Here is a 22,463-nt window from a genome sequence, read left to right as displayed (position 1 = left end):
TCCATCCCGGGACTCCAGGATCATGACCCAGGCTGAAGGCAGGCGCTTAACCAACGGAGCCACCCAGCGCCCAATATATAAATCTTTAAAAAAAAAAAAAAAGATAGATAATCCACAGGCTCAGGCTCCAAAATTATGCTGACGGGGGTGCCTGGGTGGCTCAGTCAGTTAAGTATCCAACTCTTGATTTCTGCTCAGGTCATGATTTCAGCATCCTGAGATCGAGCCCCACACTGGGTATGGAGCCTGCTTAAGATTCTCTCTCCCTCTCCCTCTCCTCCACCCCTAACCCCCACCTCCATGCAGCATGGGTGCTCTCTTTCTCTCTTAAAAAAGAAATTACACTGACAGCCTTGCATTCAAATCCTAGCTCTGCCATTTATTAACTGTATGTCCTTGGGCAAGTCACCCAGCCTCTCTGAGGCTCAGTTTCCTTATCTGTAAAATGGGAAGGATACCCATACCTATCTGAGGAGGCCGTTGTGAGGATGAAGTGAAGCAATGCATGTAAGGTTCTAAGCACCATGCCTGGTTCATAGTGGGTGCTCACAAAACAGTAGCCACCATCCTAGTAATAATAACAATTACCATCATTGTTGTTGACCTCACATGGAGCTATAGACAGACATGGAAGACAGCAACACATTCACAGAAACCTCACCGTCCTCCCATCCTCCCCCTTGACTCACCAGCTGACTCTGTTCTGCAAAGACTTCAAGCGTATTCAGACCTCAGGGCCTTTGTACTTGCAGTTCTCATTGACCCAAAAAACGAGTCTCAGATATCGTGTTCCTCCCACTTCCTGATCTCCTTGACTCTGCTTTCAGTTTGTTTGTTTCTCTTAGACTTATAACATTCTAACAAGATAAAGAATGTGCCTACTATTTTTATCAGCTGTTGCTCATCATTTGATTAGGACTTGAGGTCAGGATGTTGATCTGTTCTGTCTCCAGCTGGCTCTCCAGTCCTAGGACAATGCCAGCATACAGTAGGCGCTCAACATATATCTCTTGAAAGAACGAATAAATCGAGTTGACGCCCTTACCTCCTCAGGCCTCTGCTCAAAGGCACCTCATTCCAGAGGGCTTACCTGATAACAGATGCTTCCCTCCACCCCATCACCCTCACTCAGCTTTATCTTTCCTCTCAACTGTCAACATCCTTGACATATCATATATTTACATTTCTGCTGTCTGCAGCCTGAGTTCCACGAGGGCAGGGGATTTTTCAGTCTGATTTTAGCTATACCGAGAACCAACTTCACAGACATGTGACCTGTGCAGTCCTCACAGCCCCGTGCTTAGAAGGTTTAACACCCTGCCCTTGTCTTGAAATGCTTCATTACTTTGATCAAGGGCCCTGCATGTTCCCCTTGCCCTGGGCTCTTCAACTTCTGTAGCCAGATCCCCAGTGCCTGGAACAGCCTGTGGATTTGCAGAATAAAGGAAGGAATGGAGGAGTGGATGGCCAGGCAGAGGCCTGCAATCCAGGGAAGAGGGGCAGAGACACACACACCGCCGCTGTCCAGACACCTGTGCACGTTTGCAGAAATCAGCCTTGGCAGAACCCCAGGCTTGGAAGGCAGGGCATCACGAACTGGCCTGAGTGCCCAAGGTAGAGGGGTGCCTCTAAGCCTGCCTTCCCTTTCCCTGGGCAGCAGGCCGGCTGGGGAGGGGGGTCCGGATAGCAGAGCAGGCTGCTCTGGGCAGCTCTTCACTTCATCCTCACAAGGCCCACCAGGCTCAGGCACAGAGAGAGGCGGTCTCCCTTACCCCAGCTTGTCAGCTCAATCAGCCAGTGGCCCAGCCTGGGAGCCCCTGGCCTGGCTTGTCAGTAAAGCACTGGCTTCACCCAAGCCACCACCCTCAGAAGAAGGATGCCAGGCTGGATGGCCAACAAGAGGGAGGGAGGTAAGGATAAGTGCCCTTATCCACACCTTGGTCCTGAGCATTCAGGCCTGAGAAGGAATAGTTACTAACTAGCTCTATGCCTGGAGCTAAAGCAGGGCGAGGAAGGATAATCAGGGGCCCCAGGCATGTGTGTGTATATGCATGTGTGTGTGCATGAGAGTATACACAGCTGTCCGTGTGCCGCCGAGCAGGTGGAACTTTCTGTGAGTCTGTGAGTGTTACACAGCTGAAACCAGACCATACCTATGTAGGAATGAGACTTGACGTGCCTCGTATACGGTGTTTGTTTAGTATGATTATGTCCATCTGGATTTAAGTGTGTGTGTGTGTGTGTTTGAAGAGTATTCAACTCCTCCAGGAGGTCCTCCTGGATATCCAACCTGAAGTGGGCCCTTCCATTTTGCTCTTTTGACACAGCCTTCTATTTCTATCATAGTCCTAATCATAATCTGTTATATATTTATTTGTTTGTGTTGTTTCTTTTTCTGTCTTCTCCATTACATGGCACCTCTGTGGGAGCAGAGAGTTCTGTTCTGTTCCCTGCTGTCCCCAGCAACTGGCATATAGTAGTAGGTGCTGAATAAATGCTCGTTGAGTAGATGTTCATCACAGTAGGGCTGTGTCTGTGGTATAGAGAGGCGAGAGCTGGCTGCGCGTCGTTGGTTCCTGGGGCGGGGGGCGGGGGGAGCGGCGCTGTGCTCAAATCTGGTCTTCACTTTCTTCCTTTCCCCTTCCTTCAGCCATGCTCACTTTATGGGAATAATGATACTCCATCAACTCCCTGTATTGCCTTTGACAAGCTCTTAGGGACTTTTTGACAAGGTCTTAGGGACTCACTTACCCCATCTGTACAATGGGAGGGAGGATGGATTGGCTCATGATAAGCTTCCTTCCTGACCTAAAGTACTATGAAATTAGTCTTGATCTAATACCCTAATTCATTCAACATTTACTGAGCACCTACCGTGTGCCAGGCACTGTTCTGGCCCTGGCCCTCCCTCAGCTAAATGAAGGGAATGAATAAGGCAGATACCAACCAGAAATCCCATAACATCTCGAGCACCCTTACCCCCAGTCACTCTCTATGCCCTATGAGATTTTAGTCTTTACAGTCTCAAATCACCAGTGGGTATTCCTCAATTTACACACTAATCTTGCTCCCTCACCAGCCTTAGGTATAAGCACAGCAAACAGCCGGCTGTTTTTGCTGGTTGCTATAGCCCCACCACCTGGCTGCAGTGCTGGGGCACATAGTAGGCACTTGGAAATATGTGTGAAATGAGCTAAGAAATTAATTGACCGGGCAAAGGCAGGCTCACATGCGTGACCTCAGGGAATCCTCGGTGTCGTTACCCACTTTGCAGAAGAGGAAATTGAGGCTCAGGGAGGCAGAGCCCATGCCGGGGTCCCACCGCCGCTAAGTAGTGTGTGGCTGTGGGATGCCGCAGAGAAAGCTTGGGTAGTCCAGAGCACCCCTAGCAGCCGCCCACCCCCACCTCACAGGTAGGCGAGACACAGCAGAAGATGCGCCGATGGTGGTGGTGTGAGAAACCGAGGGTCGGTGCAAAGCGACTCAGAGGGCTGTCTCAATACCCAGGTGGACATGCTGTGCTGGCAGATTAGGAAAGTCTTGGCGCTGATGGGGAAGCTTCCGGCGCCCTGTCCCCAATTCTGGGAGCTCAGCCTCCCAGGACCCCGTTTCACAGGGGCCCGTCGGCTCCAGTCTCGGAAGCCAGGGAAAGACCTCCGCGGAAACCCGGGAATCTCTGGCATCTGGGGTCCTCCCCGCACACCCACAGCCCGGAGGCCGGCCTGAAGCCCTCAAAGGGCGTACCGGTGAGCCCCGGCTTTCTTGGGGAGCGGGGGAACCCCACAGCGTCTTGGTCCCCTCCCTCCGGGGTGCCAGGTCCCCTTCCCCACCGCAGCTCGCAGCCCCGAAGCTTACCTTGCAGAGGGGCTGGGGAGGGGATGCCCCGCCCTCTCCGACCTGAGGGGCGGGAGGGGACAGGGGTGTCCAGACCCTTTGTTTGCTGTTGTGTGTGTATGTGTGTGTGCGCGACTGTGAGACCCGCTGGGATGTGGGTCCGTGCGCGCGCGTGCCCGGGCCTTGACGGCCGCTGAGATGCTGGACAGCCTGGCCAGCAGGGGGAGGGGGAGGGGAGGGGACTCCCCCGTCCCCGCCCGCCCACTCGCGGGTTTGAAAGATGCTCGAGGGGGAGGGGAGGCAGCGGGCGGGCGCTATTGTCTGGATGGCCCCTCCCCTTCCCTGGGCAGGGGAATCCCCCCATCTCGAGTCTTTTAATCCATTCCCTCCAGCCCCTCTCTCCAAACACCCTCGCAAACACTAGTCCGGGGGAAAGCGCCCCTCACTCGAGGGGCCGGAGCACCTCCCATCCCACCCGCCCCCACGGAACGCCCTTTAATCTGAGATAATCCTGGCCCTAGGCTGCAACACGGCCTTTTATCCCAGTATCAAAACGAAGGTTGCGATGCACGCAAGTGTGCAGCTGGGTTCGCCCAAACTCGCAGTAATGGAGTCTTTAGAGTCCCGGCCAACTAAGGGGGCTGCAGACCGAAGGGGAGGGGCTACGAACGATTCTAGAGTACCACCACGAGGAAAGCTTCCATCCGCACCTCCACGATCCCCTTCCCGTCCCCCGGCTGCTTGGGGCTGAAGCACAGGCCTTTGGCTAGACATTAGCGACACCCAGCGACCGCACAGGGAGACGCCGCGGACAAGAGCGCGCGATCCGTTGCCTTGGGTGCGGGGGGAGGGTCCGGGTAATTTTAGACGGGGCGTGTGTGCGCGAATCCCGGCTCAGGAATGGCAGAGGATGGTGACGTGAGGGGGAGGCTGTGGGCCGAGCCAGGGAAACACCAGGTCCCAAGGCAGGACCACATCGACCCCACATCCAACCCCCCAAGGGCAGGGCCATATCCCTCCTCCACTTAGACCTTTCCAGGGCAGGGTCCTGTACCCCTAAGGCTGGGAAAATGCTCTGATCAGACACCCCTCCCCAGCGTAGGGTTAGGTCCTTTTTTCCCGGGGCAGGGGGAGAGGTCTTCCCGCCGAAGCCCGCCCCTGCAGTAGGCTCGGGCTGACGTCACTGCGGCGGGGCTAAGGGGACAATCCCCTGCTTCAGTCTCGCCACCTGCCCCGCCCCTAGCGTCCGCCGCAAACGCCCACCGGGGGGCAGCGGGAGATGAGGGGGGCTCGAGGTTGGAACGCCAGCCTGTATACCTCCAGGAGGTGCCCAGCGGAGACCCCGCGCCCAATGAGGCGGGGTCTTTACGGGGACTCCCAGGGGCCGGAACACGTGCGCCTGACCCTTTAAGGCAAGCCGGGTCGCCACTGCCGCCACCGCGGTTACTAGGGATATAACGTCATGCGCGGGCGGGGAACGTGCACGCCAGGGAGGAAGCGGAAGGGGCGGGGCTCCGCAGGCCGAGTCTCTAGCGCTGCCGCCGCCAGAGTCAGACCCGGAGCCGGAGCGGGCTGAGCCGCCAAGGCAAGATGGTGGACTATAGCGTGTGGGACCACATCGAGGTGTCTGACGATGAGGACGAGACACACCCCAACATCGACACGGCCAGCCTCTTCCGCTGGCGGCACCAGGTAGAATGCGCGTGCCCATCCCCTGCCCCCCCGCCCCCCCCCGCCCGGGACTCCGCTCCAGAGTTCTGACCCCTGGTACTGCCAGGGACCCCCACATTGACACCTGGGGTTCCCAACGCGTAGTGTGGACTTTCAGTATCGCTTGAGGGGTTCCTCGATTCAACTCCAGAGCCCAGAACTGCCAGGGCGCTGAGTCCCTACCAGAGATCCCGGGCCTCCCCTCCGATTTCTGCATGGAACTCCCAGTTGACCCCTAGGGCACCTTTCTCCGAGTCTAAGTTGCTAAGATAAGCTTTGGGGGTGTTTTCTCAATCCCTTCTGGGACCTTCCACTTACATGCAAAACTCTGCCTCAGAGTCTGGACCCTGATCCTATTCCGGGAGGCATTTCTGATCTTGGATATACCATCCGCCACTCCCCAAATCCTAGAGTCCTCAGTACTTTGAATTTATTCTGAGATCTTCCTCCCAACAGAACAAGGAACTCTGCCCTCCCCTGAGATTTCTGTTCCTGGCTTGGGAGTCCAACCCATACCGGGGACCCCTTCCCTAGAATATAGACCGGTGCTCCACCAGGGCCTTCATTCTCATTCAGGACTGGAGTTTTGGAACCCATTTTCCCTCCAGACCAAACCACCGGTTCGACCCTGACGGAGCCTTCCAATTCCAGCCACTCTTTAGCGTCACCTACTGTGGACCCCATTTCCCATTATACCAGGAAACCCTACCCTGCAGGGCTTCCGGCCGGTCTAGAGCCCCTGCCCCTCCTTGGTATTGCAGGCCAGGCACCACCCACCCCCAACAGTTTCCTGTAGGAGCCTCTGGCAGCCTTGGAAGGTCTTATACCAACTCCAGTCCAGCACCCAAACCCACCCAGCCTTTCTCCTGACCCCAGCTCAGTCTGCTGCTCTCAGACACCCAGACTGTCCCTGCTCTCACTAGGGACCCTCCCAATTTGATTCCAGATTTACTGCCCCTTCTGTTACCTCTTTGCCCCCAAATCCAGATCCCAGAACCCTCCAGCCTCTCTCCCTGCCCAGCAGTGCTCACAGGCCAGCAGAAGAGCTCTCATAAATCCTAATACTCTAACCTCTTGCTCCCCCAAATCAGAGCTCCTACACCCACATGTGTATGTTATACTCTCACACTGAGGGCGAGCTATCTCACAGAACCTTCCAGTTAGGAATTCTTCGCCCCACCCTCGCATATGGCAACTCCCAGTCATTTACCCAGAACCTCCAAGAAGGGCCCTTCCCCGGTCCTGTGTTGTCTAGTCCCTGCATCTGGTCTCCAGTCCCAGTTCCAAACCTTACCCTAAAGCAGCAATCTCTTGGGTAGCATACCTGCCAGGCAAGCCACTGAGTGTAAGAAGAAAGTTCTAGCACTTCCATTTCTTACCGTGTGTAACATTTTATTATGAAATGTTTGAGACCTGCGCAGAGCTCTAAAAAGATTATTCTTGGGAACACCTACTTCTGTCACATAAAGAGGTTAATCTATACAGCTGTCTGGAGAACATTTTGGTCCTGCTGGGTGGGAAGCCAGTGCCCTGTCTCCTGCAGAGTCCTCCCCACCACGCCTTCCTCCCTCCTGGCACAGAACCCTTTCCTGTCCTGCTGAGGACCCTGGGGCTGTAGTGGAGCCTAGTGAGGGTGGGGATGGGGGAGGGAAGATAAGCATCTCCAGCACCAGCTTCGGTTCGGCAAGCTTGGGTTCTAATCCCAACCCTACCACATACTGCTTTTACTCCCTGCCCCTAGAGACCATCCTGAGAATGAGATGAGATTAGGCCCGACAGGAGATTGGCTCAGGGCCTGGGAGGGAGTAAGCATATGGGAGCGGGAGGTGGGATTAATAAGAAGGTAGCCTGGTGAGCTTCTGAGCACAGGCCTGCACACCTAGGTTTGGTCCTGGCTCCGGAATCACTGGCTTAATGGATGACCTCCAGCGACTTGTTTGATCTCTGTGTTTCTCGGTTTCCCCAGCCGGGAATAAATATTAAGGGTATCTATCCGATAGAGTTCTTCTGAGGGGTTATCTGATTTATTTAATGTGTGTGATGTCTTTGGGTTAGATGGCATCTGGCATGTGATAAGCTCTCTGTAAACTTTAGTTGTTATTATGGTTATTATTCAGGTAATCTGTGCTGGGAAAGAAAAATTCCAGAGGTACCAGAAAGGGACCAGGGAGTCTCCCAGGCCCCTGCTCCCTGTCCTGATAGAGCTGATGTTACTGGTTTTTTGTGATTCCTTTAGTCGAACTGGATGGCACTGAGGTTCTGGGAGCCTCAGGGTTTCTTTCTTTCTTTTTCTTTTTTAAGGTTTTACTTATGTGACAGAGAGAGACACAGCGAGAGAGGGAACACAAGCAGGGGGAGTGGGAGAGGGAGAAGCAGGCTTCCCGCCGAGCAGGGAGCCCGATGCGGGGCTCGATCCCAGGACCCTGGGATCCTGACCTGAGCTGAAGGCAGACGCTTAACAGCTGAGCCACCCAGGCGCCCCGAGCCTCAGGTTTTCTATCTGTAAGGCCGGGGGGGTGGGGACCCCCGCTCCCTGCTGGGGCGTCTGCTCAAGCCACCCCTCCCAGAGGTGTAAAGCCCGAGCTGGGCAGGCTCTGGGAGGCCTTTATTTAGCTTCAGTCTCCCTGGCGGCCACTCAGAGGACACTGAGAAAAGCTGGGTGGCCGCCCAGCAGGAACCAGCAGGGTGGTAGGTTCCTGCTGCCCCCTGAGGCCAGTGATAGTGCCAACCCCAGACAGCCCCTCACAAGGCAGCAGGGAGCCTCCAGGGCAACACAAGCCCATCGTGGAGAAGGGAAAGTGGCAGAGCCCAGGGCCTCTTTCTCTTGTCTCCACGAGGCAAGGGCCTTCTCGACCTTTATCCACATGGGCAAAGTGAGACTCGCGACTGACTCTAGCAGTCCTGTGGGGCGTGCGTGAAGACTCCAGGTTTCCCAATTCCCACCCACCGCAGGCCTGGCTCTGTGCTGGAACCAGGAGATACCGGCCTCAGGGAAGGCCCAGAAGTGAGTTGGGAGACCATTCTGGTGGCAGTGGCCATGATGATGGTGATACCAGTGGAACACATTCGGTACTGAGTACTGGGTTGCAAGCAGTTTCCTGGGAGGAACTCCTGAGGCCCCATTTCCCAAAGAGGAACGTCGAGGCTTGGGAGAGTTTTAAGTAAGTGTCTTAGCCAAGGTCACGTTGCCAGTAAGTGGCGGAGCTGGGTGACCTGACTGTGCAGTAACAACCACTCCCAGTTATTGAGCATTTACTCAGGGCTGGAAATCGATCTAAACACTTGAAGTACATTTTCTTGTTTGAGCCCCAGAATCGTCCCCAGAGAGAGAGAGATTGTCCCCTTCAATGGTAATGGCAGTCGCCAGCACGGGAATGGGGCTTGCTGAGCGTCCAGCACGGCTCTGGACTGTTGACTTTAACTTCTCATCTCCTTTGCTTCTCCTGGTGCCACCCTGTGAGGTTGGTGCGGTTGTCGCCTTTGACAGATGAGGAAACGGAGGTCCCTAGAGGTTAGGGGATTGACCCAAGGACACCCATCCTTTACTCTGGTGGCTGTGGGTATGACCCCACATTTGGGGCCCTGAGATTGTCCTCCAGCATGTTATCATGTCACCTGGGGATCATGAAGGGGCCTTTGGAGCACAGTGATGCGGCATTGGGGCTCTTGGGGGAGGCTCTGTTGAAGTTGAGACCTGGAGACAAAGTAGGTGGAGTGAGGGGAAGAGAGTTCCAGGTGGAAGGAACAGCCTGTGCAGAGGCCACGAGTCAAGAGCGAGCTGGTGCATTTGGGGAACCATGAGGGCTAGCATCTGCCTAGGACCCAGAGTTGGGAGAGGGAAGTGGGACCCAGGTCCTCATGGGGCCTTGGTGCCATCTGGGCAGCTTGGGGCAAGGGTCAGGGTTCCCATCTGAACCCAGACACTCCAGGCTGGGATGGCAGAGAGGGCTGCAGACAGATGTGGATATTTCAAAAAGACTGGCAGCTTCTGAGTCTAGCTTGGGGGAGCAGCGATGGAAAGTGGTCTCACCTCTCGGCTCAGTCAGTGGCTCTGGATTGATCAGGCACTGCTGAGAGCCAGGGGAGGTGATGGAGCCAAGCAGGGCTGGAGAGCAGACAGGGCCATGCCATGTGAGGTGGGGTCCAGTGGGGACCTAAGCGAGAGGGGGAATGAGAAGGGGCACCATCTGAGCTTGGGGTGCAGCAGAAGAGGAGGTCTGGGGAGCAACAGCTGGGGAAGGGGGGGACAGGAGGCTGGTGGGCACCGAGCTAAGGCTCAAGGAGGTGTGCAGGCCTGGAGACAGAGCTGAAGGGGCCTCGGGAGTGGTCCGGGAGCAGTGCTCTGCGTGGCGCGAATTGGAGAGACTTCTAGAAGTGAAAGTAGTCAGGACTGGGTAGCAGAGAGGGAGGGAAAAACAGGGTCAGTGAGCAGGCCTCAGCTAGGGGCAGAGGTGGCTCGAGGAGATTGCTGGGCAGGGGAGGGCACCCGAGTTTCACTGAGGGCAGCTCCAGGGAGGAGGCGGAGCCTGAGACCCCCATCCAGTGTTTCAGTTTATTCATCCAACAGCTGTTTCCTGAGTCTTTATTGTGTGCTTGTGTGTGAGACACAAGAGTGAGCAGATCCCCACCTCCATGGAGCCAGTATCCTGGGAGGGGGACACGTGGAAAACACAGTAAATAATTGTCACCAGATGTTAGCAGGTAATGAGTGCTGAGGAGGAAGGTGACAAGAGGCAAGAGTAAGGGGAGATTGCCATCTTCAGCAGGGTGGTCAGGGGGGTCCTCATCTGTAAAGTGACATTTGAGCCAAGATGGTAAGGATGCGAGGGAGTAAGTGGTATGGGGGGGGTGGAAAATCTGGAAGGAGAGCTTTCCAGGCTGCAGAAACAGCCAGTGCAAAGGCCCTGATGTTGGCAGTGGGTTCAAGGAAAGATGAGGCGGCCAGTGTGACTAGAGGGAGGGGGGCAGATCCGCAGAGCCTTGTGGGTCATGGATAGGACTTGGGCTTTTGCTGAGTGTTGTAGATGCCAAGGCGGGTTCTGGTTCTGAGTGGGCAGGCCGGTGGGGGGTGGGGGGTGAGCATGCCCAGACTCGGGTGGGCACAGGTAAACTGGTGGGGATGGAAGCCGGCAGTCGGGCCACCAAGGGTGGTGCAGACATTCCCTGGGGCCGTCCCAGGTGCAGTGGGTGGGAGCCCCGGATGGGGCGGGGCTGAAGGGCTGTGTCTGCCCCCAGGCCCGGGTGGAGCGCATGGAACAGTTCCAGAAGGAGAAGGAGGAGCTGGACAGGGGCTGCCGCGAGTGCAGGCGCAAGGTGGCTGAGTGTCAGCGGAAGCTGAAGGAGCTGGAGGTGGCCGAGGGCGAGGGCAGCAGACTGGAGCTGGAGCGGCTGCAAGCCGAGGCTCAGCAGCTGCGCAAGGAGGAGCGGAGCTGGGAGCAGAAACTGGAGGAGATGCGCAAGAAGGAGAAGAGCATGCCCTGGAATGTGGACACGCTCAGCAAGGATGGCTTCAGCAAGGTGGGGGGGGGGTTGCCGGGCAGGGGGGTCCCCCTCATGCAGGGGCGGGAGGTGCTTGATGGTGAGATAGGTGCAGGGTTGGGGGGGGAGGCCTCTTCAGGTCAAGGGGTGGAGGAACAGGTGTGTGGGGCCGGGTGGACGAAGCACCCCACTGGTACTCCCCTCTGATCTGCCCGAAGGCCCTAGTCCGAGGCCACATGTGCCACACCCACGCTCCCGCCACACTGATGCTCATGACACCGTCACCACCTCCGCCGTGGAAGGGATGGGCGCTGCGGCCTCGGCCCAGCCGGCCGTGCTGGACGCGCCCTGCGGCCTCGCCCCAGCCCACTCCCCCTCTTGCCCCATCACAGAGCATGGTCAATACCAAGCCAGAACAGGCGGAGGAGGAGTCGGAGGAGGTGAGGGAGCAGAAACACAAAACCTTTGTGGAGAAGTACGAGAAACAGATCAAGCACTTCGGTGAGTTGGGCACCGGTTGGAGGGGGCCCACGGGGGGGCGATGCATGGGACAGGGGCTGGCCCTCTGCCTCCGGGGCCCTTCAGCACTTTGCCAACACCTCTGTAGGCATGCTCCGCCGCTGGGACGACAGCCAGAAGTATCTATCAGACAATGTCCATCTGGTGTGTGAGGAGACAGCCAACTACCTAGTCATCTGGTGCATTGACCTAGAGGTGGAGGAGGTGAGTGGAGCCTGCCCTGGGACTGGGGAAGAGCCCTTCCCTGAGGCCGCCACTTGGTGACATCCTGCCTATATTCTCTCTGGGCAGAAATGCGCACTCATGGAGCAGGTGGCCCACCAGACCATTGTCATGCAGTTCATCCTGGAGCTGGCCAAGAGCCTGAAGGTGGATCCCCGGGCCTGCTTCCGGCAGTTCTTCACTAAGATCAAGGTAGCATCCCTGAGGAGCCGGGGTGGGGTGGGGTGTGGCTCTCTCCAGGGCACCAGCCTCAGTCTACAGGAGGGGTGGACACATGTCCACTCAGACTCACGGCCATGGGATCAGAGCCTGCTCTGTCGGGAGGGCAGAGACGCGGAGGGGCCGGTGGTCGGCCCCCAGACAGAATTTAAGAGACAGGGGTGAGGCACAGAGTCAAGGATACCTCGGGGTTCCTTAGCTGAGCACCTGGAAGAACAGAGCTACCCGTGCTGAGGTCGGGGAGACTGAGGGCAGGGCAGCCCGTGCGGAGCGATCCAGAGCTCGAGTGAGGCGTGTTGAGTGTGAGGTGCCTGCAGGCCCACGTGGGGGAGGGGAGCGTGGCCGGTCTGTGGTTTGGGGGGGGTGGCGGGCAGGCAGGCAGGTGATCCGTCAGCACGGAGGCGACAGAGTGTCTGCGGGCCTGCAGCGGCCCGGTCCTGGGGCCGGCCCAGTGAACGGCTCTCGGCCCCAACCCTCCAGACAGCCGACCGCCAGTACATGGAGGGCTTCAACGATGAGCTCGAGGCGTTCAAGGAGCGCGTGCGGGGCCGCGCCAAGCTGCGCATCGAGAAGGCCATGAAAGAGTACGAGGAGGAAGAGCGCAAGAAGCGGCTGGGCCCAGGCGGCCTGGACCCTGTTGAAGTCTATGAGTCTCTCCCTGAGGTGCGGCTCCCCTGCCCTGGCGGTGGGGTGGGCAGTGGCAGGCGGGGCCCCCCCAGGGACCCAGGCCCTGACCCCCGGCCCATCTGCACCCACAGGAGCTCCAGAAATGCTTTGACGTGAAGGACGTGCAGATGCTCCAAGATGCCATCAGCAAGATGGACCCCACCGTGAGTAACAGCACCCCAGGCCCGCCCACCAGCCGAGCTGTGCCTCCTGAGCAAGCGATGTGTCCTCCCCCTCCAGCCCTGCTCCCCACTTGGCTGGGAGAAGCGTCCCTTGTGGGCTTCAGGGAGGAATAGGGGAGGCTTTTGCATCCATACACTGGTTTACACGTATCAAGCACCTACCATGTGACTACACCCAGCAGTGAACCCGGAACTTTCAGCGTGTCCCCTGCCATGGAGTGTCACCGCCCCTGTGGGTCATTTATGAGCCTAGTGGGCACACAAGGTTGGCCCCACCTTTGTCCAAGGAAGGGGCGCTCCTCCCTGGCCTTGGTTACCCCATCAAACCACAGTTTCTCTGGATACTGACTTGGAGCATGCGTGGGGTGGGGGGTCTGAGCTCACAGTAAACATTAGCTGCCGTTGTATGTACGTATGTATTTTAAAGTAAGCGCTGTGCTCGGCATGGGGCTTGAATTCATGACCCCGAGATCAAGAGTCCCGTTCTCTACTGACTGCACCAGCCAGGCGTCCCTAACTGTTGTTAATATTAGGAGCAGTGATGGTGCTGGTAGACAGGACCTCGTGTCTTAATAGACCTTGGTTTGACCCCATTCCTGCCGCTTGGCTCACTGGTTGGCCACACTGTGAAATGGGACTGGTTGCAGGATCTGGTCCAGGCTTTCTAGAAGCTTCCATGAAAAAGGATATCTAGACCAAGGGTCTTCACCCTGTGGTTCACAAGCTCACTGCCTGCTTTTAAAAGTAAAGTTTTACTGGAATGCAGCTTTATTCTGGACGTACACTATTTAAACTTGAATTCACCTTAAGTGAAACGTAAGGTTCTGGTCTTCACCTGCACTAGCCACGTTTGAAGGACTTGGCAGCCACGTGTGGCTGGTGGCTACCGTGTTGGACAATGCATATTACAGACCATTCCCATCATTGCACAGTGCTCTGGACAGCTCTGGTCTAGAATAAGCAGTGAGCAGGCTTAAGGACGCGCAGGGGGATAGGCGGACCACCTGGCAGGGGGGCAGCCCGGCCTCACCACCCTTCTCCCCACAGGATGCGAAGTACCACATGCAACGCTGCATCGACTCCGGCCTCTGGGTCCCCAACTCCAAGTCCAGCGAGGCCAAGGATGGGGAAGAGGCGGGCCCTGGGGACCCCTTGCTGGAAGCCGGCCCCAAGCCAGGCGACAAGAAGGATGTCAGCGCCTGACTCGCCCCAGCTGCTGCCCACCTGCCTGCAGGCCCCTGTGTGCCCCTTTTCAGAAAACAAAAATAGATGCCATCTCCCCAGCTCCTGGTTTCCTCCACTTTCGCTGCTCCCGCCCAGCCTGGGGCCGGGAGAAGGCCTGTCCCCACTCCCATTACCCCCACCTCCAGTGCTCATCCAAGTCTCTGCTTTGAGTCAAGGGGCTTCACTGTCTGCAGGATGCTACCCCGCCTCCCCCCCCTGCCATCAGCATTATGCCAAAGGCCTGGGGGTCCAGGGAGGGGCGGAGGTCGCTAGGCTGGTCCATGGGGTGGGGGGAGGGTCTCCAGCCCAGAGGCCTGCTCCAGTCACTATGGGCTCTGTTTTCACTGTTCATCTGCTGTCGAGTCTTCTATATGGTAAACAGCAATGATCTTCCAATAAAGGATTTCAGATGCTCAGGGGGGCGTCTCGAGGGCTGTTGACACAGCTCTTCTCTTGGAGTGGGAGGGAAACCCAGTGAGTGTTGGAGGCCTGGCCTCTGATGCCTCAGGCTTTATCCTCCAGCTGTCTGGGCAGCTCCCTCTATTCTGATTCTAGGCTCTTGCATGTGCTGTTCCACTGCCTAGAACATTCTTCCCCAGGATTCCTTTACATCGGAGTTCTCGGCCCCACCCCTCCACTTGGCTTGTCCCCCAAGCCTCCCTGCCCACCACCCATTCAGGAGCATCTTTCATCTCTGATCACTGCCCTTTGCATCCCTGGTCCATTTCCCCGTGCCCTCTGGCCTGCAGCCCGCCTCAGCCTATTCCCCTTCTCCTCCTTCCCCATCGGACCCCAATAGGCAGTAACCAGAGGGTAGTCATGAACGCGTGAGTCAAGACACATCCCTCCCTGAGCAGAAGCCCAAAGTCTTTGCTCTGGGTAGCTCACAAAGGCCTGCACCAGCTGCCCCGGTCTCCGCATCCTCCCCTCTGCTCGCCCTCTCTCCCCCTCCCTCCTTGCGGGTCCTTGAGCACTTTAAATTTATCTTTATCAATGTGACTTTGGGCAACTTATTCAGCCTCCACATTACCTCCCCCTCCACTGCACAATGAGTAATGTTAGTGCCTTTCTCCTGGGGGTAGTGCTAGAATGAGATCATGCCACAGGCGAGCAGGACGCCTGGCACTCAGATGCTCAAAATGTGGGCCTTGGCGTGTGCCTGTCTCTCTCCCTGAACACCCTTCCCTGCAGCCCTTGTGGGGCTCCTTTAAAAAGTAATAATTGGGCCACAGGAAAGGGCCTAAGGAATAGTATGGTGAACAAGGACATCAGTTTAGGATGAAACCGAGCAGCAAGGCCCTCTGCCTGCCCCTTCCGGGGGACCCCACCCCTGGCAGCTGCTTGTCCCTCAGGCCAGAGCTCAGTGCCACCTCTTCCCCGGGGCCCTCCTTGGCCCACCCGAGTTGCCCCTAACACTCAACCAGGCAGCTTGCCTCACCTGCCATGTGCCAAGCTTTGCCGACCTGTGTGCTGTCCTCTCCCTGGTGCTGTGAGCACCACCAGAGCACAAACTGAGTCTTCCGTGGTCCTGAGGTACTTACAGTACCTTGGAGGGACCCGGGCCCTCGGTGGGTGCTCAGTAAACCTCTACTAAGGCAAAGAGCCCTAGATGCTGTTGTGTGCAGGCCGACGGCCGCCAGGGGGCAGTGGTGAGCCGCAGCCCCGGCTGGCATCCCCTAAAGGTTTTATACGGTGGGAATGGCAGGCGCAGATCTGCAGGATCTGCAGGGCTTGGGGAGGAGGAAGGCATCTTAAGGCCCTGGGTAAACCTCGCCCATCCAGGATCCATCCAGGATTGGCAACTTCATTATTTACTGTGAAAGCTTTCAAAGATGGAATCCATATTACTGGTTTTTCCTTTTGCCTCAGGCTCCAATATAACTCAGCACTGTTATGGATTCTCTACTTAAAATTTCAGTATTTTGTTCATGGGTGGTTCCCCCCCCCCCCACATTGTGCTTTTTAAAAAATATTGCATTAAAGTATTTATCTTGGTTACTGAGCTTTTCGGCGCCCTCTTTGCTTTCATGCCTCACCTCCCTCACCCTAGTGTGGGCTCTCCTAAGAGGATTTAAAACATCAAATGCTATTAAGAGACACTCGGGGGGACTAGCTCTGTCTCTGCTCATCCTCCACCCAAGCGGTTCCCCGTCCCCAATCACAGGAGCCCATGGGAACCCACTGCCCACACTTTCTTCTGACTCCTTCCAAGGTTTCCTTTTGTAAAATTGAATGTGTTATTTTATTTTTTAAATTGAATGTGTTCTTATCCCCCTCCTCTCCTTTACCTAAAACATAACACGTTCCACATTCTGAAATGCATCTTGCTTTTTTCACTGAACAATATGACCTGCAGAACCCCCTTTATCAGTCCATCAGCACTTGCTCATTCTGTCTTGTGTGGAAAGCTCTGCGGTGTGCCTATCTCGGTGTTGGTTTCATTCGGGGGTTTTCCAGTCTCTTTACAAGCAAGAAATACCCTCGTGCACCATTTCCCATAAGCACAGGCATCCTACCTGTAGGAAGAATTCCCAGAAGCAGGATTGCTGGGTCTCAAGTGAGAAACAGAATTCAACTCAAAAGGGTTTCAGAGAACAAACCGTAATGAAGGCATTGATGTCAGGGATGTGAGCCGGGTTGGAGAACCAACAAATGTATGTCGAGTGTATTCGTTTTCTACAGCTGCTGTAATAACATAACGGCAAACTTAGTGCCTTCAACACAAATTTATTTATTTTTTAATACTTTTTTTTTAAAGATTTTATTTATTTATTTGACAGAGACATAGTGAGAGAAGGAACACAAGCAGGGGGAGTGGGAGAGGGAGAAGCAGGCTTCCCGCGGAGCAGGGAGCCCGATGTGGGGCTCGATCCCAGGACCCTGAGATCATGACCTGAGCCGAAGGCAGACGCCGAACGACTGAGCCACCCAGGCGCCCAACACAAATTTATTGTCTTCCAATTCTGCAGCTCAGAAGCCTGACACTAGTCTCGCTGGGTTAAGATCAGGACATTGGCAGAGCTGTGATCCTTCTGGAAGCTCAGGGTGGGATCCATTTCCTTGCCTTGCTCAGCTTCTAGAAGCTGCTCACATTCCTTGGCTCCCGGCCCTTCCTCCATCTTCAAAGACGGCAAAGATAGGCCCTCATATCCTATCACTCTGACTTCTTTTTCTGCCTCCCCCTTCCACTTTTTTTTTTTAATTAAGATTTTTAATTTTATTTATTTGAGAGAAAGAGCCGGAAGAGGGGCAGAGGGAGAGGGACAGAGAGAATCTGAAGCGGACTCCACACTAAGCGTGAGCTTGACACAGGGCTCAATCTCACGATCATGATCTGAACCAAAACCGAGTCAGTCACTCAACTGACTGAGCCACCCAGGTGTCCCCCCCACCCTTCCACTTTTAAAGATCCTTGCGATTACCTTGAGCCCAACAGGATAATCTTCTTACCTTAAGACCAACTGATTAGCATCCTCAATTTCCATCTGCAATTTTACACTTATTTTTTAAAAGATTTTTATTTATTTGTCAGAGAGAGAGAGAGAGAGAGAGCACGCGCATGAGCAGGGGGAGGGGCAGAGGGAGAAGCAGGCTCTGCGCTGAGTGAAGAGCCCCATGTGGGACTCCATCCCAGGACCCTGGGATCATGACCTGAGCCGAAGGCAGACATTTAAGCGACTCAGCCACCCAGGCATCCCTCCATTTGCAAGTTTAATTCTCCCTTTTTATGCATCTCCCTAACGAAGCATAACATATTCACAGATTCCAGGGATTAGTTCCTACATGGGCATTTTTGGGGGTCTGTTACTCTGCCTGCCACAGGGAGGCACCACATCCAGGGTTCAGGCGCGTGGACTGGAAACAGAATGAGCAGAACTCATTGAGATCTGGAGTCATGAAGAAGGCACTCCTTGCAGAATATGTGGTCGCAGAGATACAGCCACTGCCCACACCACACTGTAGCCAGCAGGGAGGGAGTAGAGGAATAAATATCCCTCCTTGGTCTCCCACTTCTGGTCTCTAGCCAGGCTTCCCCGTTGGCAGAACCCACCCGAAGCCAGGGATGTGGAAGCTGGGTGAAGCACGTTGATTTCTTGTGGCCACAGGAGGAAGCCCTCAATACACAGCTGCTCATAGGGGGCGCCTGGGTGGCTCAGTCGTTAAGCGTCTGCCTTCGGCTCAGGTCATGATCCCAGGGTCCTGGGATCGAGCCCCACATCGGGCTCCCTGCTCGGCGGGAAGCCTGCCTCTCCCTCTCCCACTGCCCCTGCTTGTGTTCCCTCTCTTGCTGTGTCTCTCTCTGTCAGATAAACAAAATCTTAAAAAAAAAAAATACACAGCTGCTCATAGGCAACAAATATCCTGGGTGCTGGGGATAGAGCCTAGAACAAGTTACTCCAGCCCCCCATACCCGTTACCTGGCCAACTTCTTCCCTCCCTACCACTTACCACCTCCCAACATATCATAAAACCCACTTATTAGTATTTATCTGGTTTATGTCCACTCCCCGGAGGCAGGGATTCCTGTGCTTTGTTCATGGCTAAATCCTCAGATCCTAGAGCACAGCACACAGTAGGCGCTCTGTGTGTGTTTTTATTTTTATTTTTATTTTATTTTTTTAAAGATTTTATTTATTTATTTGACAGAGAGATAGAGAGCACAAGTAGGCAGAGTGGCAGGCAGAGGGAGAGGGAGAAGAAGGCTCTCCGCTGAGCAGGGAGCCGGACGTGGGGCTCGATCCCAGGACCGCAGGATCATGACCTGAGCCGAAGGCAGCCGCTTAACCGACTGAGCCACCCAGGCGCCCCAAGTGTGTGTTTTTAAATTGCGGTAAAATGTACATGCCATAGGGCGCCTGGGTGGCTCAGTCGCTGGGCGTCTGCCTTCGGCTTAGGTCATGATCCCGGGGTCCTGGGATCGAGCCCCGCATTGGGCTCCCTGCTCCGCAGGAAGCCTGCTTCTCCCTCTCCCACTCCCCTTGCTTGTGTTCCCTCTCTCACTGTGTCTCTCTCTGTCAAATAAATAAATAAAATCTTTTAGAAAAAATGTACACGCCATAAAATTAACCATTTTAACCTTTTTTGGATGTGCGATTCAGTGGCTTTAAGTACAAGAAATTGTTCCCGTTAAACATTTAACCCCTCATTCATAAAATATCTGTAATTTTGTGACTGGCTTATTTCAATTAACGTAATGTTTTCAAGGTTCATCCGTGGTGTAGCGTGTATCAATTTCATTCCATTTTAGAGTTGAATAGTATTCCATTGTAGGATACATCATATTTTGTTGACCATTCATCCATCGCTTGAATTGCTTCCACTTCTCCGTTACTGTGAATAATACTGCTCTGAACATGGGTGTGCAAATATCTCTCTGAGTCCTGCTTTCTTTTGCATATGCACCCAGATGTGGAATTGCTGGATTACACGGTAATTCTACATTTAACATTAGGAACCACTAAACTATAAACATATTCTGAATTCAGTAATTCAATGTCAAGGGCCCAGAAGCAGAGTAAGAACTTGCCCTCAAAAATCCTTTTCTGCCTTTTCAATTCGGAACCATGTGAATGAATTACTTATTAAAATAAGTAATCCTTGGGCGCCTGGGTGGCTCAGTTGGTTGGGCGGCTGCCTTCGGCTCAGGTCATGATCCTGGAGTCCCGGGATCGAGTCCCGCATTGGGCTCCCTGCTCAGCGGGGAGTCTGCTTCTCCCTCTGACCCTCTTCCCTCTCGTGCTCTCTATCTCTCATTCTCTCTCTCTCAAATAAATAAAATCTTTAAAAAAAAGTAATCCTTTTATTTTTATATTTATTTTTTTAAGATTTTATTTATTTATTTGACAGAGAGAGACACAGCAAGAAAGGGAACACAAGCAGGGGGAGTGCGGGAGGGAGAAGCAGGCTTCTGGCCAAGCAGGGAGCCCGATGTGGGGTTCGATCCCAGGACCCTGGGACCATGATCTGAGCCGAAGGCCGACACTTAATGACTGAGCCACCCAGGCGCCCCCCCCAAAAATAAGTAATTCTTTTAAAAAAAGAACGACGGTATAAGAATGTTTCTTGGCACCACTTGGAAACCACACTAACTGTCCATCCATGGGAGAAGAGACAGATGAATTGTAGCCTATTTTTTAAAAAAATTTTTATTCTTTTATTTATTTATTTATTATTCTTATTTTTAAGATTTTATTTATTCATTTGAGACACAGAGATACAGAGAGAGAGAGAGCATGAGCAGGGAGAGAGGCAGAGGGAGAAGGAGAAGCAGGCTCCCCGCTGAGCCAGGAGCTCGATGTGGGGCTCGATCCCAGGACCCTGGGATCATGACCTGAGCCGAAGGCAGATGTTTAACCATCTGAACCACCCAGGCGCCCCTTCTTTTTATTTTTTTTTAAGATTTTATTTATTTATTTGACAGAGAGAGACAGCGAGAGAAAGAACACAAGCAGGAGAAGTGGGAGAGGGAGAAGCAGGCTCCCCGCTGAGCAGGAAGCCCGATGTGGGGCTCGATCCCAGGACCTTGGGATCACGACTTGAGCCGAAGGCAGATGCTTAACTATTGAGCCACCCAGGCACCCCCCCAAAATTTTTTTAAAGACTTTATTTGAGAGAGAGAGAGAGAGAGTGAGAGACAGAGCATGTTCGGGGGAGGGGCAGAGAGAGAGAGAGAAGCTGACGCCCCGCTGAGCAGGGAGTCAGACGGGACGTGGTGCTTGATCCTGACCTGAGCCCAAGGCAGACGCTTAACCGACTGAGCCACCCAGGCGCCGCAACATATTGTTTTCAATGTTTATCCATGTTGTGGCATGTGTCAGAGCTTTCATTCCTTGCTATGACTGAATACTCCATCATATGGCCATACTACGTTTTGTTTATCCATTCACCTGTAGATGGACATCTGAGTTGTTTCCACCTTTTGCCTAGCTGATGTTTTTATGTCTTTCCAGCCCCTTGTTGAGTGCCTGAAATATGTCCTAATCAAACAATTCTGCAAAATAGATCTATATGCAGGGGAAAGGAAAGATCACCAAAAACCAGCATTAAATGAAAAAGATAATAGCATTCACTCTGCACCTGGTTCCAAGATCTTACATGTATTAACTTGTTTAATGTTCCTGACACATCTTGGAGTTTGAGCTTCCAATTAGCCCCATTTTGCAAAGGAAGAGACTGAGCATGAGAAGTTAAGCATCTGCCCAGGATCCCACAGTGGCTGAGCTGGGATGTGAACCCAGACTTTCTGGTTCCAGCCTTCGTGTGTATAACTCCTGTTTCCTCCCAAGACCAGCAAGGAAAGTCCAGTTTAAGACTGCTCGTGGGAATTTCCTGGAGGCATGTATTCACACATGTGCCCGACAGGGTATGGCACTTCCTTGGAAGGATTCCCAGGAAACTGACCAGCCTCACTGCTGTTTTGGGGAAGGGGCTGACTGTTCCATGAACCCTCCAATTCAAAAGAACACAAAGGGGTTTTGTTTTTAATTCACCGACTCTTGGCTTTTGCCTGGTCTGGTGGGAGCTCTGGGAGGTCCCTCCCTGCAGGGTCAGGGGAATCCCCCAATTCTAGCTTCCTCCTGAAAACCCACTGGGGACCGGTGGCCAATTGTCCCAGTTTGCTCAGGACTGTCCCAGTTGTAACCCCGAAAGTCCCTTGTGGGAATCTCCCTCAATCCAGGGCAAACCCTGATGGTTGGTGGGGTGACCTGGAGCCCCCCTGCCGATCCAGTAAACTGTCTCTGATTGAGGAGTTTGCAAAGGAGGCCTTGGGCCCTGGGGGGCAGGACACTAGCCTTCCCAGCAGTCTCTGTGGTCTCTTTTTTCTTCAGCTGTCAGGTGGGTGTGCTGGTTCCACTTTAAGAGAAACTGAAAGAGCTCAGCGAATTCTAAGCACATGCAGTCTGGGACACTGTGAGCTAGTATTATATTCTTATTACTGGGGTCATTAGCGTCATTATTATTAGTCATGATAGTTACCTGGCACTTTCTGTCCCCCTGGGATGCTGGACACCCAGTCCCAGGCTCACCCCGTGCTCTGTGGTCCAGCCTCCGGGTCCAGTGGAGGCTGCCTCACCTCACCCAGCTGGCTGTTGAGGAATCTGGCAACTTTGACTTCCTGCTGCTGCACGCTGAGGGGCAGAGAGAAAGCTGAGGCCGGAAGGTCATAGTCAGCCTTTCTGCAGCAAGCAGGACAGCAGCTCAGGCCCAGAGGGCTCCCTAGGCCATTCATCCCACCACCTTTTGGGCAGCTACTGGGTGCCAGGCATAATTCCAGGCGCGGAGAATGCAGTGGAGAACCACACAGACCCCTCCCTTGTGGAGCTGACATACTAGAGTGGACAGGCATTAAAATCACTGCTTGAAACTTCCAGTGAAATGTCGGGTTGTCATGAAGACTGCAGAAAAAAA

General features: G+C 54.4%; 1 protein-coding gene across 1 annotated transcript; it reads left to right on the top strand.

The window, feature by feature from the left end:
- The first annotated feature begins 5,314 nt into the window (after positions 1-5,314).
- CDC37 (cell division cycle 37, HSP90 cochaperone) lies at positions 5,315-16,056 on the top strand. The gene is made up of 8 exons (XM_027587047.2): positions 5,315-5,526; positions 10,780-11,061; positions 11,415-11,523; positions 11,630-11,745; positions 11,833-11,955; positions 12,463-12,645; positions 12,741-12,812; positions 13,878-16,056. Exons 1-8 carry the CDS (start codon positions 5,425-5,427, stop codon positions 14,031-14,033), a joined length of 1,143 nt encoding a protein of 380 aa, XP_027442848.1. The 5' UTR covers positions 5,315-5,424; the 3' UTR covers positions 14,034-16,056.
- The last annotated feature ends 6,407 nt before the right edge of the window (positions 16,057-22,463 follow it).

Source organism: Zalophus californianus, chromosome 1 (assembly GCF_009762305.2).
Source record: "Zalophus californianus isolate mZalCal1 chromosome 1, mZalCal1.pri.v2, whole genome shotgun sequence".
NCBI lineage: Eukaryota > Metazoa > Chordata > Mammalia > Carnivora > Otariidae > Zalophus > Zalophus californianus.
The sequence above is the reverse complement of the archived record's forward strand: the minus strand, read 5'-3'. Positions and strand labels throughout refer to the sequence as shown.